This window comes from Brachypodium distachyon, chromosome 3, assembly GCF_000005505.3.
Source record: "Brachypodium distachyon strain Bd21 chromosome 3, Brachypodium_distachyon_v3.0, whole genome shotgun sequence".
NCBI lineage: Eukaryota > Viridiplantae > Streptophyta > Magnoliopsida > Poales > Poaceae > Brachypodium > Brachypodium distachyon.
The window spans coordinates 22,652,309-22,668,815 of NC_016133.3; the positions used below are offsets into that span (position 1 = coordinate 22,652,309).

The window sequence follows — 16,507 nt, forward strand, 5'->3', positions numbered from 1 at the left end:
TCACACAGGGGGATTCAGGCCAACCCAAAGAAGATAGAAGCTATCGACAAGATGGAGACTCCCCGCAAGGTGAAGGACGTCCAGCGCCTCAACGACTGTGTTGCCACGCTAGGGCGTTTCATTTCAAGGCTGGGTGAACACGCCTTGCCTTTCTTCAAGGTAATGAAGAAGAAGGGCCCAATCAATTGGACCCCCGAGGCTGAGGCGACGTTCCAGGACCTGAAGCAGTACCTGAAATCGCCGCCGATCCTCGTCACCCCCAAGCTGGGCGAGCCGCTACTACTCTACCTAGCGGCGACTGACCAAGTGGTCAACTCGGTGCTTGTTGCTGAGACAGAAGAAGATCTCCCGGGGGCTGGGGGCTGAGCCAACCCAGCAACCGCCTCGAACCCGAGAACCGCCATCGAGCCAGTGGCGCTGATACCACGCAAGCGGCTCGTGCAGCACCCTGTGTACTTCGTCAGCACGGTGCTGCGCGACGCTCGCGTACGGTACCCGCAAGTGCAGAAGCTCTTGATGGGGATTCTGCTTGCATCCCGCAAGCTGCGCCATTACTTCCAGGCGCACCGCATCACGGTGGTGTCAGGGTTCTGCCTCGAGCGGGCCCTCACCAACTGTGAAGCCACGGGGAGAGTGGCCGAGTGGAGGATGAAGTTGTCGGAGTTTGATCTGCACTTCACGAACACCAAGAGTATCAAGAGTGCCGCTCTGGCTGATTTCGTTGCAGAGTGGACCTTGACAGGCATAGAAGAAGAGGAGCCGGAGACCAGCCTGCCCGACAGGCTGGACGAAGGCCACTGGGTCATGTACTTCGACGGCGCGTTCAGCCTGCAGGGGGCTGGTGCCGGAGTCGTTATCGAGTCACCCACGGGGGACCAGTTGAAATTCGCCATCCAACTCGACTTCCCCAACTCCACCAACAACACGTCTGAGTACGAGAGGTTGCTCGCCGGGTTGCAGGCGGCAATCGCCCTCGATATTAAGCGCCTGGTTGTCCGTGGAGATTCCCAATTCGTGATCAACCAGGTTAACAAGGACAACGACTGCCCGCAGATGGCAGCGTACGTGGATGAAGTCCGCAAGCCAGAACGCAAGTTCAAGGGTTTGCGATTCGAGCATATCAAGCGCAAGGATAACTTCGTGGCTGATGAACTGTCCAAGTGGGCAGCAGAGCGCCGGAAAGTCCTGGCGGGAGTGTTTTGGCACAGGCGGACAACGCCTTCAGTCACTCCCAAGCCGGCTGCCTTGGAAGCACCCCGAGCAACCGAAGGAAATCCCACAACAGCGGAGGTCCATGCTGCCGATGTTGGAGCATGTATGAGTAGGGAAACCCCGCCTTGGGCGGTGAACATCGCCCGCTACCTCAAGGGGGAAGCCCTCCCTGAAGATGACATTGCCGCGGAGTGCATAGCCCAGCAAGCCAAGATGTCCGCTCTGGTAGACGGGAATCTCTACCAGAGGCGTGCAAACGGAGTAAAACTCCTCTGCGTACCCCAAGACGAAGGGCGCACACTTCTGGAAGATATACACCGAGGCACATGCTCGCACCATGTGGCCTCCCGGGCTCTGGCCGGCAAGGCTTTTCGGCACGGCTTCTCCTGGCCTACAACGCTAGCCGATGCCGAACAACTAGTCAAGACATGTGAGGTGTGCCAATTCCTTGCAAAGAAGAGTAATCAGCCGGCGCAAACCCTGCAAGTCATTCCATCCTCCTGGCCGTTCGCCGTCTGGGGGCTGGACATCGTCGGCAAGTTGCCTAGAGCAGTTGGCGGCTATGAGTACTTGCTCATGGCCATCGACAAGTTCTCCAAGTGGGTGGAAGTGGAACCAGTGTGGAAGGTGACCGCTCAGGCGGCCATCAAGTTCTTCAAAGGCATTGTGTGCCGCTTTGGTGTGCCTAACGGCATTATCACCGATAATGGCACACAATTTACGAGCGCCGTGTTCCAAGCCTACTGCGAGGACATGGGCACCAAGATCCACTTCGCCTCTGTTGCTCACCTGAGGAGCAATGGACAGGCGGAGAGGGCCAACGCAGAGGTGCGGCAGGGGCTCAAGACGAGAACCTTTGACAAGGTCAAAGGTCACGGGAAGCACTGGATTCAAGAACTCCAGCCCGTGCTGTGGTCGATCAGGACCACACCTAGCAGGGCAAAGGGTGAAACTCCATTCGCCCTTGTCTACGTGGCAGAAGCGGTGCTGCCCCTCGACCTCAAGCATGGATCCCCTCGGGTACGCGCGTACGGCAAGCATAGCCAACATGAGCAGAGGGTTGACAATCTTAACCTCATTGAAGAACTTCGGTGCCAGGCTGCTGTACGAGCTGCACACTATCAGCAGGGGCTCCGCCGTTATCACGACAGGCGAGTCCGTACCTGGGAGCTCGAGGTCGGAGACCATGTCCTGCGCCGGATACAAGGAACGAAGGCCGGGAACAAGTTGACTGCGAAATGGGAGGGCCCCTTCCGGGTAGTGCAGGTGACCAGGCCGGGGGTTGTCCGGCTGGAAACCGAAGAAGGCTTGCCGGTGCAAAACAGTTGGAATCTTGAGCACTTGCGCAAGTTCTACCCATGAAGCGGCGGAGCCTGACCCACGGGTGATGCTGTTGCAGCATGCCTCTCGAACTAGTGTGGCCGGGCAACCCCCGATTGTAATCCACTAGTTTCCATGAATAAAGTTAGGTATTTTCTCTGCATTTCAAGTTGTCTCGTTATTGCATGTTCTTTCTTCTGTCTCCTGCTCTAGGTGCATAGAAGTCTCTTTCCATCCTTGGTTGTGAGCAGGGGCTGCCAGAGCCTCGAAAGCAAAAATCCCGTTGCCGGATCACTCCGGCACGAGGTCGTGCCGTTGCCGGGTTCCCCACAACGCGCACCACGCAACAGCTGCGTCTTGGGAATAAAAGAATGCTCACACCCAAGTTTGGTATCGACCCTTTTATGCCCGGGGGCTGGGAGGCAGGAGGGTTATCTGTGCTGTACCTTTTTTCGTGCATTTCGAAAAAAAATTGACGCATCTCGGGCTTGGTAAGAATCTGACATGCAGGATAAGGATAGGAATCAGACGCACTATGATACTCGTGGAGTACTCACGGGTCGTGTCGTCTAGCGGGTAGCCACTAGTGCGTGGCGACCGCTTCAAGCCTCTTACCACAGGAGGGTGTCGCCGCGTGTACTGCAGTAGCTCGGCGCGTGGGGCGACTGGATTCTCCACCGTGCCTATAAAAGGGCTTGGTGGCCACGGAGCAACTCAAGGCAAAGCTGAGAAGATGGCGAGCGATGCAGTAGAGAAGCGGTGGTGGTGCATTCCTCTGTGCACAAGCGCCGAGGGTGTTCCCACCATCGCGTCCCTGCTACATCACTCCTCCGGGCATTTCCAAGGCGAGGGTTGCCGCAGAGACGCGGTGGGGGTGCATGCCATCCGTGCTCAGCACCGATGGGTGCACTGCCACCGCGCCCTTGCTGCATCCCTCCAGCAGGCGTTCCCAGTGCAGAACCGTTACGTTCGACAAGAGAACAGACAGCTAAGTGCATTATCCTAGGCGCCTAGCTTTCTAATCTCGACGCTGGCTCGTTGGTGTGGGTCGGGTTTTACGTGCGGCTCGAGTGTTAGAAGGACGCTTGCGGGGGGAGTGCGCTCCTCATGCGGCTGGCGGGTCCGTCCCGTAGACGCGTGCTTGGGAGTAGCTAACCCGCAAGTGGAGTGAATCGCCGCTACTACTTAACCTCAGGTTGGCATTGCGGGTCCGTCTCGGATCCCTGGTCTGGTTAAGTGAGTAGCGTGCGAGTCTCCAACAACACAAAGCATAACACACGAGAACAGGAAGGTCCACCCCACAAGTCAATTTGAGGAACAAGTACCAAGTAGAACCAGAAAGCGAAATTTCTAAAAGTAACGAATGATTACATGGGCTAATAAAACCATAACTGTTCAACGGCGCCAAGCGCCATTTGCAGGAAACAAAGGTAAAACAAAGGCTAGCAGGGGACGACGACGACTGGTTGTCGGGGTCTTCCGCTAAGGGCTCCGGCTCCGGCTTCCTCTGCATCCGCTCCACCACTTCGTCGATGAACTTGCCCACTGCATTGGTGTGGGAGGGACCGTCCTCGCTGTCCGACCACGCGTCCAGCAGTGCCTCGAAAGGGAAGTTGGGGTGGTAGTAGTGCACCCGGGGGAGGATCGTCTCGGCGATCTCCCTGGCGCACGACGCTATCTCCCCGTCGCAAAACTTGGAGATCCACACGTCCAGCGCCCCAAGCTTCCCCACCATGTCGGAGAAGAATGGGATTAGGGTGCTGACGTCCGTGCCATCCACCTTCGCCGCCTATAGCTCGAACCTCGGCAGCAGCTCGCGTACGGCCTGGGCGATTTCAAGCAACTTCTCGGTCTCCTTCCCCCGCTGCTTCGCCAACTTGTCGTGGTTGCTGCGTGAGGACACCACCGCGAGCTTGGCCTTCCGGAGGCGTTCCGTCAGCCGCACGATCTCCGTGGCCTTGCTCACTTTGTCCTCGCCAGTCCTAACGAGCTCGCCCTGGGCGATGGTCAGCTCGGACTCGAGATGGGCGCTCCTTTCCTTGGCGGAATTGAGCTCTCCCTCGAGTTCACGCTCCCGGGTACGGAACTGCTCCCGCAGCTCCTTCTCTTGTCGTGCCGACGCCACTGCCGCGTCCTCCGCGGCCTTGGCCTGCTCCTCCAGCTTCACGCGCAATGCCTGGAGTTGGGAGGAGTAGCCGCTGACCAGCTCGCTCTTCTCGTTAAGGCGAGCGCGAGCTGTTGCTAGCACGTCCTCGTGCTCCTTGTTGGCCTTCTCCCGTGCCGCGGACAACGAGTCCAATACTTGCTGGTGCTCGGCGCATTGGGCCTCCAGCTGCCGGTGGAGCTCCTCCTCAGGGACGACTGGAGTTGTGGCCTCGTCCCTGGCCTGACCGGGCTAGCCAGGTCTCCTCTATTAGTTGGGAGAGCTCTTGCCGCTCCCTCTTGATGTCTTGCCGCACTCCACCTAGCTAAAGCTTCGCGAGCTCATGGTGCTCCCTCACCTTGTTGAATGAGGTGACGCACGCCAGTTGATGCTCCTTGATGGCGTCGAGGAACTGGTGGCCCCGATCATAGATACTTTGGTCCCAGGTGATTGGGTCCCAAGTCGCCCCGGCAAAAATGCCGAGGTCTGGGCTGGAGGTAGCGGCGGACGACGACGAGACCCCCGCTGCCATGGTCTGGCCGTGTGGAGCATCGTCCCCTTGCAGGGGAGCCACCTGCTGCTCCCCTACCACGTCTTCCTCCACACCCGCGCCCGTGGGTTGTTGGTCTGGTGGACGGGCCGCGCCCCCGGCAGGAGTCGTCTCCTGCTAGGCAGCCGCGGCACCCGCACCCTCGGCCTACGAGGCCGGGGACGAGCCGCCGAGCCCCACTCCGGTAGCGGCGGTGGGCGCCACCACCGTCGTGTCTGGGGCGGTGGGGCTTGACGCCGGAGCCACCTCCGGCTCGTCCTCGAACTCAATGACCTCGACGTCAGAGGTGAGGTCGATCACCGTACCACCCGCCCCCGTGGGGGGCACATTGGGACCTACGACAAGAGCAAAATAAGTTACTTCAAGCCAAGCTGAGGCACCCGGCGACGAGCGCAAAGGAATTCTGGATGAGTACCTGGCGGGGTCGCCGCACTTGCGGGGGGAGATCTGTTCCCCGCTGCCCCGGCTTTTGCAGCCGGGCTGCCCCCTGCAGGCTAGGTTTCCCCTGCAAGCCAAAGTGATGGCACGGTGAAGGGTTAACGTGCAGAAGGAGCATGTACAGTGGAATCAGGGGAGGGGTCTGTACCTGCTGCGGGCTCCTCCTCCTCTGGGACCGGGTCGGTGGCAGACGTAGTGGCGGCGCCGCTGGTCCTCGTGCCGATCTGATTGGCACTAACGTTGGCCCAGGTGCGCGGCTTTTTGCTTGGCGCAGCGGGTGCAGTGTCGGTTCTCCCCCTCTTGCCAGCTCCCGCCGGGGCGCCGTCCCTGCAAGGCATCCACAAAGAAGCGAAGGAATCAAGGCAAGCACAAACTTGTAAAGAAAAGGGGGAGAAAAATGTCAGCTTACCTTGGGGGGTTGAGCTTGAGCGAGTAGCTCGTGAAGATTCCCCGCTCAGGCGGGATTGCGGACCCTTGTGGTGTTGCCGCCGCCCCAGTTGCCGCGGAAGCTGGCAAGGCGCCTGTGGCCGTTGCGGAGGTAGCCATTGCCGTCGGCGCTGCCGACGCAGCCGGGGCCGTTGCGGCAGCGGGACCCGCGGGAGATGAACTCTCGCCGGGTGCTCGTACCGCCGGCGCTCTTGATCGCCGCACCAGCGCCACATCATCCTCGTCCTCCACTTCCGCCTCAGGGAGGGCCGTCTAGGCTCCAGTAACGCTGCCAGCCTCATCGCCGGAGGACTCGTCACTGGGCCAGCTGGAATCCGATCCCCCCTCACTCTCCTCGGCCACTTGCTTCCCATGGGCTGCAGGGCTGAAACCGGGGGATCATCAGCCCCCACTCGTTGCAGGGTGGGTAGCTGCCGACAATGTCGTGGAGGCCCGCGACTCCGGCGTGAAGGGGGTAGCTCCATGAATGGGGCGTCCTCGCCGGTGATTCCCTTCACCCACCCCCGGATCACCTCGGGCGTCACGCCCACGCTTTGCAGGCGTGTGGTGTCCCTGGGCCCCGTGTACATCCATGCAGGGCGAGACCGCAGCTGCAGTGGCACGATGCGCCGGCGAATGTAGGTGCATGCCAGGTCCAGATCAGTGAGCCCCGCTAGCCGCAGGGCCTTGATCTTCCTGACGATGGGAAGGAGCTCCGCGTCCCGGCTGTAGCGGTCGAGCCAGCTGCCGTTACTCGCCGGCAGCTCGGTGGGCGTATGGAGAAACTCGTCGGGCTTGTCCATGCGAACCCAACACCAGTCCGTGCGTCACTCCTTCTCGATCTTCTTGTCGGTCCGCACGATGAACTCCGATTTCATCTTGTCGCGGGCGCAGAACGAGACCCCTGACGACATCGCTCCCGTCTGCTCGACGCGCGTGTAGAAGTAATGGCGGAACAATGCCACTGACGGCATCACCCCGACAAACCCCTCGCAGAGAAATTGGAAGACGGCGAGAAGGAAAAGAGATGTGAGGTGGAGCTGCGCAACTTTGAGCTGGTACGCCACCATCAGAGCATGGAGGAAAAGGGAGTACGGTGGCACGAACCCAGCAAGAATGAAGCGGGCAAACACCCGAAAGTCGTTGTCCTGGTGGTCGCCGCTGGCAGGGAAGATGAGCGTCTCGCCGTACTCGTTGAACGAGGTGGCGACGGTGTGCCAAATCTTGTCGACCCCCTCGCCGTTGAAGCCGGGCTTGAAGAAGGCCCGCTTGGCCCTCATCTCCCGATTCCTCTGCTCCTTCTCCGACAGATGCTTCTTGGGAGCTTTCTCGCCCTTGTCGACCGCAGAGCTTGTGGAACCCTTCCCCATCTTGGGGACCTTGGGTGCCATGGGGAATGTGGGTGGCGATTAGCACGATTAGGGGCACGAGGAGGGATGGGGATGAGGAGGAAGGACTGGGGTCTAAGTGATTGCCCCCCAGCACAGCGATGGGGTTTTATGGCACCCTAGCGCTGAGCAACGGTCACATCCGCACCCTACGGGTGCGCTAGGGATAACTGCGTTTTAAGAGGGGAATGGGCGACGTGGCCTTAACCACCCGCAATTAAGGGGAAGGTTAGAGCGGAAATCTTGCCCCTCCACCACTCTGCCCGTAACGGCGGAGTCCCTGGAACAGCACATGGTCGGGAACCCGAAACGACTTGGGATCCACGCATCGGTTAGGGCGTAGCCCGGCACCGACCAAGGATGATTTTGCCCGAGAACAGGCATTGCCGGCCCACGCCCGAGGGCTACTATCGCACCAGTGGCACCCGGGGTACCACCGTTGCTCAACGCGTGGGTCGCCTTGCTTGCTCCCCGCAAGGACGGCACCCTGGGCAGAACAGTGCGAGCTGCCCGGGAAGCCACCAGCCCGGCAGGAGCCTAGGAAGGGGGTTGCCCTGGAGCAGAACTAGCCGGGCTACGGGGGTTACCCCAGATGACAGCGTGAAGATCCCCATCAAGACGCCCCCAGGGAAGCTCACTAGCCGGGGAGAGTGTCTCCTGATGTAGGCGCTTACGTCAGGGCCGGTGCCCAGTGCAGGCAGGGTATCGACGCCACGTGGCCGCCTGGCAGACTCCTTCTGTGCAAGGTTGGTCAGAGCTTGAACTGTGGCACAAGTTGAGCATTAAATGCTCCGACAGGGAGGTGGTTTCCTGTCTAGTCAACCTACAGTGAGTAGCTCACAGTGAATCTAGGGCGCGTATCGCCCTAGCTACTGTGTTTTGTACCGTGCATGCATGCCAGCGCAGCAAAGACAAGCCGCCTAGGGTTTTTGTTCGGCGCGTGTCCAAAAGCACGTCCCCCATGCAGACCGAGGCACCTGTGGTATCTCCTTGACTATAAAAGGAGAACTGATGCCATTGGTCAAAGGGATCGTCGACTCTAGCTAGGTTACGATTCCTAAAGATTTAGTCAAGAAGTAGTAAGTAGCCATTTAGTAGAGAGGAAGAGAGCGCCCGGAGACTCCCCTGGCAACCTGTAAACACTTGTTCATTGCTAATACATACTCAGAAGCAGGACGTAGGGTTTTACACCTCTGGGTGGCCCGAACCTGGGTAAACTTGCTTGTTCATTGCTCCGCTCGTCATTGGCCTCGCCGGCGAACGCCGGAGTGATCCCCATCGCCCACTGCTGAACCTAAAAGGGGGTGCCCAGCATCCCCGGTGTCTAAGCCCCGGGCTACGATAGAATACAACAGAAAATTACTGCAATCTAAATAAATATAAGTTCAGGGACCTACAAATACAAATACTACTACTATTAAATAGATATTTGAACCAAATCGCAAATAGCCGATAACTTCAAGCTTTTCTGCAAATCGGCCATTTAGCAAGTGGAGGGGGAGCGCACAAAGGCTTCGGGGCGTGGGCCTTGGCGGCCTTTCGGCCAGCCCAGTTCAGGCCGGGGGGGGGGGGGGGGAGGGCAGATATAAAAGGGGGTGGGGGGCGCGTTAGGGTTAGGGTTTCCCCTGCCCCAAATCCCGCCACCGATTTTGCCATGGCCGCCGCCATTGCTTGCCCCACCACCACTCGCCGGAGCTTTTAGAGGGTAGATGCCTCCCCCCCCTCGTTGGAGGAGGAGAGGCCGAGAGAGGCCGGGTTCCACTCACCGGCGGCGTTGACCGGCGCGGTGAGCGGCCATGGCGGCCGCGAACGTGGGGAGGAGGTGCCTCGCCTCCGGGTGGATGTCGTCAAGAACTTCGTGGTTGTCGTCGTCGGCCGGTGGTGCGGAGTCGGTGGCCGGATGCGCGGGGCCTACGGCGACCGGTGCGGGCGGAGTAGGCGACTTGGAGTGGCGGCGCCGTGCCGTCCCACGCCAAGCACGGCTAGAATTCGTGGATGGGGCCATACAACGGTGGCGGAGACGGTCCAAGGGCGGCCTCGAAGTCATCGTCTTCACCGAGCATGGATCGACGGCGAATAGTTCGGCGAGGCCGGCGACGCAGGGGCCGGCGGTGTGGCGATGCCTGGACCGGCGCGGTTCTTCGTGGCGGTGGACCGGCGGCCATGGCGGGCACGGCGACCACCCGTGTGGGTCCTGTTGCGGCGAGGAGTCCACCGGCAACGTGGGTTCCAGCGGCGACGGTGACGGTAAGTTCCCCGGCGACTTGCTCCTTGGCCAAAGAACTCGAGGAGAGCAACAAGACCTAGGAGTTGATCGCCATTGTTTCTCACCTTCTTCTCTTCTATGTTCTTGCTCTTTGTGTTGGAGAGAACGAACGTGTCTGATAACGTATTGTGAATGAATGAGAATGAATGATTATGTGTTCTTTTCATTGAATGATGTTCATATATATAAAAGGGAAAAAGACATCTGTACAAATACAGACGTCCCAATACTTGGTTACAGGCACCCGTTTGGGAACAACCGGGAGAAACATTTGATATGGGCAGTTGCTAATTAACTGCCATATTTACTAATTAAATAATATTTAATTCTAATTGCTCACATGCTAAATTAATCTTAACAGTCTCGATCCCAACTGGCGATCAAGGACGGTGTGAAGTACGATAGGGATCGGCGGTGGCGCAAAAGAAGAATAAAAAACGTGCGCCCGTCGCTTTCGACTCCAGAGTCCCTTTCGTGGGCCAATTCGAGGAAGCTGCTCATGTTGTTAGACCCCATTCTGCTTTACGGTAGGACACGTTTTCCTTTCCCAGAAAATTACTGATCCCGCTTGCAGTCATTTCAAAGTGTCGAGTTTGGTCCTTGTGTTCTCTGATGAGAAATTAGTTGTAATCATGGAATTTTCGACTCGATTTCTGATGTTTCAGTTTCCATCAGTACACAGGAGTAAGCTGTACAACCACGTATTGCTAAGTATTGCAATACGTATTTATGTATTTTAAAGATTTTTCCAGTACACAGGAATATGTATTTTAATCCTTTTTCTAATCAACGGTCAATGGAACACCCCCCCCCCCCCCCCCAGGATTAGCACACAATTCCCGACTCTGCTACTTCTACGAACAAACAAAAAAACGAAGAGAAATTAATTTTCAGAGGGCAAGCGCGAGATAGTCGGCGTCGTCCGCGCGGCGGTACGGCTTGGCGCGAGCGGCGAGCCTGGCTTTCCTCTTGTCCATGAACTGCTGCAGCGAGGCCTTCCTCGCCACCGGCAGGTCGAGCTCCTTCTTTTTCTTCTCCGGCGCAGCGGCAGCGGCGGCGGCAGCGAGCCGCACCAAGGCGGCCGCCTTGTCGGCCGGGCAGTCCTCCAGCACCACCACCCGCCCGCCGTAGAAGATGGTTAGCTGAGCCTGAGCCGGCTCTTCCCTGATGTCGTCGTCGGCAACAACGTCGGCGCCAGGCATGAGGGGTAGAGGCCGCACGGGCACGGCCGAGGGCTGCATCCTGGATTTATCTGCAGATTTCTTCATGTACAGGCTAAGCGCATCGCACGCCGCCGCGAACCGGCTGGTGGTTGCGCCTGTGGTCGCTGCCGGCACTGCCATCGCCTCGATTGCCGTTGATCAATGGAAATGCCCGAGTTCCGGTGGTAGCTGTTCTCTCTCTGTTTTTGGTTCTTGTGCTTGATCAAGGTATGCGTGCGATCGAATCTTGAGGTTGGCTTGTTGTTAGAGTTTGGTTTTATAGGTGGTGGGAGGGAATTGTATAAGGACATGGCGAGGTGTGAAGCGCGCGCGCGCGGAGCCAAAGGTTGGTCGTCGGCCACACGCGCACGAATAACACGTGAAAGTTTAGTCGGCAGGAATGGAAAAGAAAGCGTGGGGGTCCCCGTCGGGCTGCACGTCAACCCCGGTAGCCGCGCGAAACCCGAAAGGTGGTTGCAGGTTCCAACGTCGTGGTGCGACGCAAACCTACAATATATTGGAGCAGTCGTCTTAATTTCCGTTCGAAGAAAAACAATTGGAGCAATCATGTTGAGAGATTATGTTATAACTGCACACGTGGCCAGAGAGAGCACTCAGGCCAGCCCGCGGGTAGCCCGTGTTCCATTGTTTATTGCGCTGTTTGAGTCTGTTAGGATCTTAGGTACTGAGGTGTTGCCGTGGCGTGGCGTGACACCGGCTAATGTAACCGATCGACTAAACTTTGTACTGCTGTGGCGTGACACCGGCTAATGTAACCGATCGACTAAACTTTGTACTGCTGCAGAGCTTCTTTTTTTAATCGATGATACAACTGCTATGTGTATTTTAGAAGAAAAAAAAGTTTTTCCACCTGTAGCAAGACGTGCAAAGAGGCGGTACGTCGCTCCCATGTAGTGCATGGGCAATTTGTTCTCCGCCGTAATCTTTTGTTTCAACCCGCACGTCGCATGCCATATAATCTGCATCCAAGCTATTAGCGTATTTTGTTAAGAGTTAATTGCACCAGTAGCCCAACAATTTGAAAGGTGTGAGCATTTTAGTTCAACAAGTTGTAAAGTGAGCAAAACTAGTCCTAAAAGTTGTGCTTCAGATTGCTTAGAGGTCCAAGCCAATCAGGTGTTGACACATGTCTTGTTTAGTTGGCCCAACGGTTTGTGTTTTTTTTTGCTAAAAACCCCCTATGGTCATTTAAAATGTTGTGTTTACCACGAGCTCCTCGTTGCCGTCTCCGATGACCACCACACGCGCTCCGACCTTTGGACACACTCGTCGACATGTCAGCCTCCTCCCCCGCGTCCGGCTCTGGCCACATGCTTCGTAGCTTCACCTCCCTCCTCAAGCTTTGCACGGCGCACGCCAATCTCGCCACGCGCTACGTCGTCCTCGTGTTGCTTGTGGCACGGGGGCTCTCAACGGAAGCCCGACATTTGAGTAAGCAGTTGATCGATTTTTGCTGGGATTATCAGGAGGTGATTAATTGTACAAATTGTTCCAGTTCGAGGGGGTTTTTGCAAAATTTCCACGGCCTTCATGTTGCTGCCGCGCGTCCATTCGAACTAATTGGACTAAAATGCCTCCGAATCTCAAGTTCTAGGGCTAGTTTTGCTCAATTTGTAACTTGTTGGATTAAAATACTCCCACCTGTCAAGTTGTTGGGTCAGTGGCGTAATTACCTTTTTTGTTAACAGTAATTTTTGGGTGAAGACTGAAGCTACGTCTCAGATGTTTGATTTTTAAGCAAAAGGTTTAAGTGGATTGACACATCAAAATCATTGGATTAAGTTCTGAGTGACATCCCCACTGTCCCCTGCCTCCACGTGTCGACTTATCTCTAGCGAAAATTATGAGACTTCTCACTAGCAGAAATGTTAATTTATTTGCTTCACTCGATCGGTCACGATACATCGTCACTCGACAGGGATGCACGCTTCTGTAGGCGCGGGTGTGCACTCCTTAAGATTCTGATTCGGCTCATTAAAACCTAATTTTGCCGCTAGTGATCTACCCTAGATAAAAGGGTGAAAGTTCTCATGATAATCTCCTAGCATGCCCCAGATCGTCATAGGCCACTATAAATCCGCGAGCATGCTTAGTTGTGGTTTACTTTCGAAAGTACTAGAAATCACAGTTCCCTAGATCAAATCTGTCAGCATGGTGAGGAAGAGACAGACCGCTCGCTTGAACTCAGGAGACCCGCAGCAACGGCAGATTGAAAGGTAGCAAGTTTTTCATTTTCTTTTGCCCTTTTTAGGAAACTTCTAGTCCGGGAAAAATCTCAGAAAGTATGGATTTCGTCCGAAAGGAAATCAGAAATATTGCAGGAGGAAGCGGTCGAGGGGGTGCTGGAGTGACCCAAGTGCCCCTCGCACGCACCTTGGGCCTAGGGCCCACCAACTGGGCACATGCATAAGGAGCTGCCGCCTTCGCCTTCGACCGTGGTGTCTAGCAACTCCAGATGAGGCACCCTTGTAAATTTGAGCCATTTCCACTATGCGGAATGAGGTGAGAAAAGAACAGAGAAGAAAGCCAAAAATTTCGTAGGCGGAAGGAAGAGATTGGAAGGGTAACTGCCGCCAGAATCATCGTCGGGGCCATCCCGCCCTCATCGACTCTCTACCTCGCTTTTTCCATGAGTAGGGGGTAGTTTGTATAATTTCTCCATGTGTTTCAATGTCAATGGATCATACAAGTTCCGCGCTTTACATTATCATATATGATCAACACTATGTATTTGTGATGGTGAATCATTTATTTATGAGTTGAGATATGCTATGCACAATTATTTCATATGATTGATCATGGGTTATTTATAATTCCATATTGTTTACTCCGTTATTGATAACAGATCTGACCAATCTAGACGGTAGAACAGTAGTGGGTACCGTGTGTGTGTGTTTTAGTTGGAGTAATTTGGCTTGTGAGATTAACCTGGTGACAGAAAAATAAAAGCAAATGTGCTTGTTGGTATTATTTTTAGTCGCCTCAGTAAGATATAAGAGAACATAGGTAGATTTTACTCCCAATGGTGGTGGATTATTACAGCAATGCTCCTTTCTTGATTTGATTGTACGTAGATCGTTTGACGGAGAGATGTGTACATATCCCTTCACTTTCTTGGGTTCGATAAACCTCAAGTCGCCCACTTAAGAAAAAAAAAGAGCTTCCACTTGCTACAAAACTCGACGCCGAGAGACGCAACTATCTTGACAGGTTATAGCCAGCCGCACAAGAAGATTGTAACGTTTCTCCGGCAGTACAAGTGTCAGAAGGAGAGTCATCACCTTTTTTGCGACATTGTTGCCAGGAAGTGTTGGCGATTGGTGGGAATTTCACAATCGACTCTCTCAGAACATTTTCTTGGAGGACTGCATCTTCTTCCCGGAAACGTTCATCCTTTTTTCTCCTTAGATTAGATTCGTCTTCGTCATATACATACGATCTTACAAATGGGCCCAAGTTGTGTAAGGTTAGCTGTCAAATAGCTCAAACGAGGGGTTTGGATGACATGAAAGAATTCATGACACAACACATGGACAACAGAAAAAGAAAGTTCCTCAGTTATGACCCGTTGAAATCCTAGCCGCAACTAGCGTGATTTTCAGAAATTTACTTAAACCTTTCTCTTGTATTTGCAATATCAACCAGCGAATACACAATCGTAACATCTGCCTACGCTATATGTGAAAACAGGAACTGGAATCAGAGCGCTAGCGTGAGAAGATCGCTAGTGCACTCTTCCCCGCCAGGGCGCCGGCTGTAAGGGACGGCGCGCCTTCCCTTGCGCTTTTCCATGAACCGCTGCAGCGACGCCTTCCTCGCCATCGGCAGGTCAGCACCGCCGCTCCCTCGCGCTGCGCCTGCCGCGGCAGCGACGCGGAGCAGCTCCTCCGCCCTGTCGGCCGGGAACTCGTCCAGCACCAGCACCCGCCCGCCGTAGAAGATGGTCATCTGCGCGTGTGCCGCCGCCGCCGGGCGCTCCGTCACGTCCGCTCCCGGCATCAGGGGAAGAGCCGCCGTCGTCGCCACGGGCCGCGCTTCCGTGGCAGTGGTCCTGATCTCCGCCGCCTTGACGCATCGGCTGAGCACGCCGCATGCTGCCGCGAACCGGCGGCCCTTGGCGCTCCCCGTGGCTGCGGCCATTACTTCTTCTTGCCTGGGTGGTGTTGGATGGTTGGAGACTTGGAGGAACGAATTTGATGGCTTTGGGAGAAGAAGTGAGGTGGAGGTGTTGAGATGGGTTTTGATTTATACTAGAAATGGCGTGTGTGCTCCGGTTGGCTGTGGCTGTCAAACGTGGGGTGCTTCCGCTAGCTGTTGTGGGCTGGGCGTCTGTGGCACGAAGAACACGTGATGGTTAAGGGAGATTGGATTAGATAATGGGGACAGTGCGACGGTGCCAACATGTTGGGCTGTTGCCTGGTTTTAATAGAAGATGGAGCGGGTCGAGTTCAGGATTTCCCTTTTAAAAAAGATTTGGGGGGCCACACTCGTGCTGCACGTTGAGTTTGCCGACTACACGTTGTCAACATCCTTTGTGTATGTTCGACGAACGCCGGCCGGCGAGGCAGATCCCAGCGGCCTAAACCGGCCCCGCGTGGGCATGGCACACACTGTGTCGTCGCACGGGGATTAGACACCGGGATGCGAGACAACCCCTTTTAGGTTCGGCAGTGGGCGCTGAGGGTTCTCTTCGGCGATCGCCGGCGAGGCCAATGTCAAGTGTAAGATGCACAAGACAGTTTTACCCAGCTTCGGGCCACTCTGAGGTGTAAAACTGTACGTCCTGCTTCTGAACTTGTATTAATCAATGAACTAGGGTTTACAAGTTGCCGGCGTAGTCCCTGGGCGCTCCCCACTTTCCTGCTAAGTGGTACTTGCTATTTCTGTGCTAAAACTACTCAGAACCCAACCCTTTGACCGTTGGCGATGGTCCTCTTTTTATACTCAAAGGGATACCACAGGTGTCTTGATGCATGGGTGACAAGTGTCGAGCTTAGACCTTAGGCAGCTTGCCCTTGCTGCGCTGGCATGCATGCACGGTACAAAGCACTGTACTCAGGACGGTACGTGCCTTGGATTCACTGAGAGCCACTCACTCTGGGCTGACTTGACAAGGAACCACCGTTCTGTCGGAGCATTTAATACTTGCTTGTGCCACACTCCTCGCCCTGACGAGTCCCGCGCACAGGTAGCCTACCGGGGGGGCCACGTGGCGCAGATGCTCTGCCTGCTGGGCACCGGCCCTGTCATAGGCTCCAGCGCCAGGAAACACCCTCCCGGCAAGTGACCTTCCCGAGGTGCGTCCTGACCAAGATTCCCTTGTCGCCTTTCGGGGTAACCCCCGCAGCCCGGCTAGTCCCGCTGGGCCATACTCCCACTTCCTCCACGCACTCATGGCGGGGTACCAGCTCCAGGTTGCACCGCTCCACCCCACTTCCCTCTTCCTTCTCGCCGTCTTCCAATTCCTCTGCGAGGGGTTCGTTGAGGTGATGAAGCGACCGCCCCCGTACACGGGTTCGATCTCTATGCTTTAGTGCTAGT

The 16,507-nt window shown here is 56.0% G+C and overlaps 2 protein-coding genes across 2 annotated transcripts; both read right to left on the minus strand.

The window, feature by feature from the left end:
* Nucleotides 1–10,353: 10,353 nt before the first annotated feature.
* Nucleotides 10,354–11,216, minus strand: LOC100825629 (protein TIFY 11e). The gene has a single exon (XM_024460569.1). The coding sequence runs from the start codon at nucleotides 11,084–11,086 to the stop codon at nucleotides 10,634–10,636; it is 453 nt and encodes a 150-aa protein (XP_024316337.1). The 5' UTR covers nucleotides 11,087–11,216; the 3' UTR covers nucleotides 10,354–10,633.
* A 3,280-nt stretch (nucleotides 11,217–14,496) lies between these two features.
* LOC106865416 (protein TIFY 11e) lies at nucleotides 14,497–15,328 on the minus strand. Its single transcript, XM_014900380.2, has one exon. It carries the CDS (start codon nucleotides 15,104–15,106, stop codon nucleotides 14,666–14,668), a length of 441 nt encoding a protein of 146 aa, XP_014755866.1. The 5' UTR covers nucleotides 15,107–15,328; the 3' UTR covers nucleotides 14,497–14,665.
* Between the last annotated feature and the right edge of the window lie 1,179 nt (nucleotides 15,329–16,507).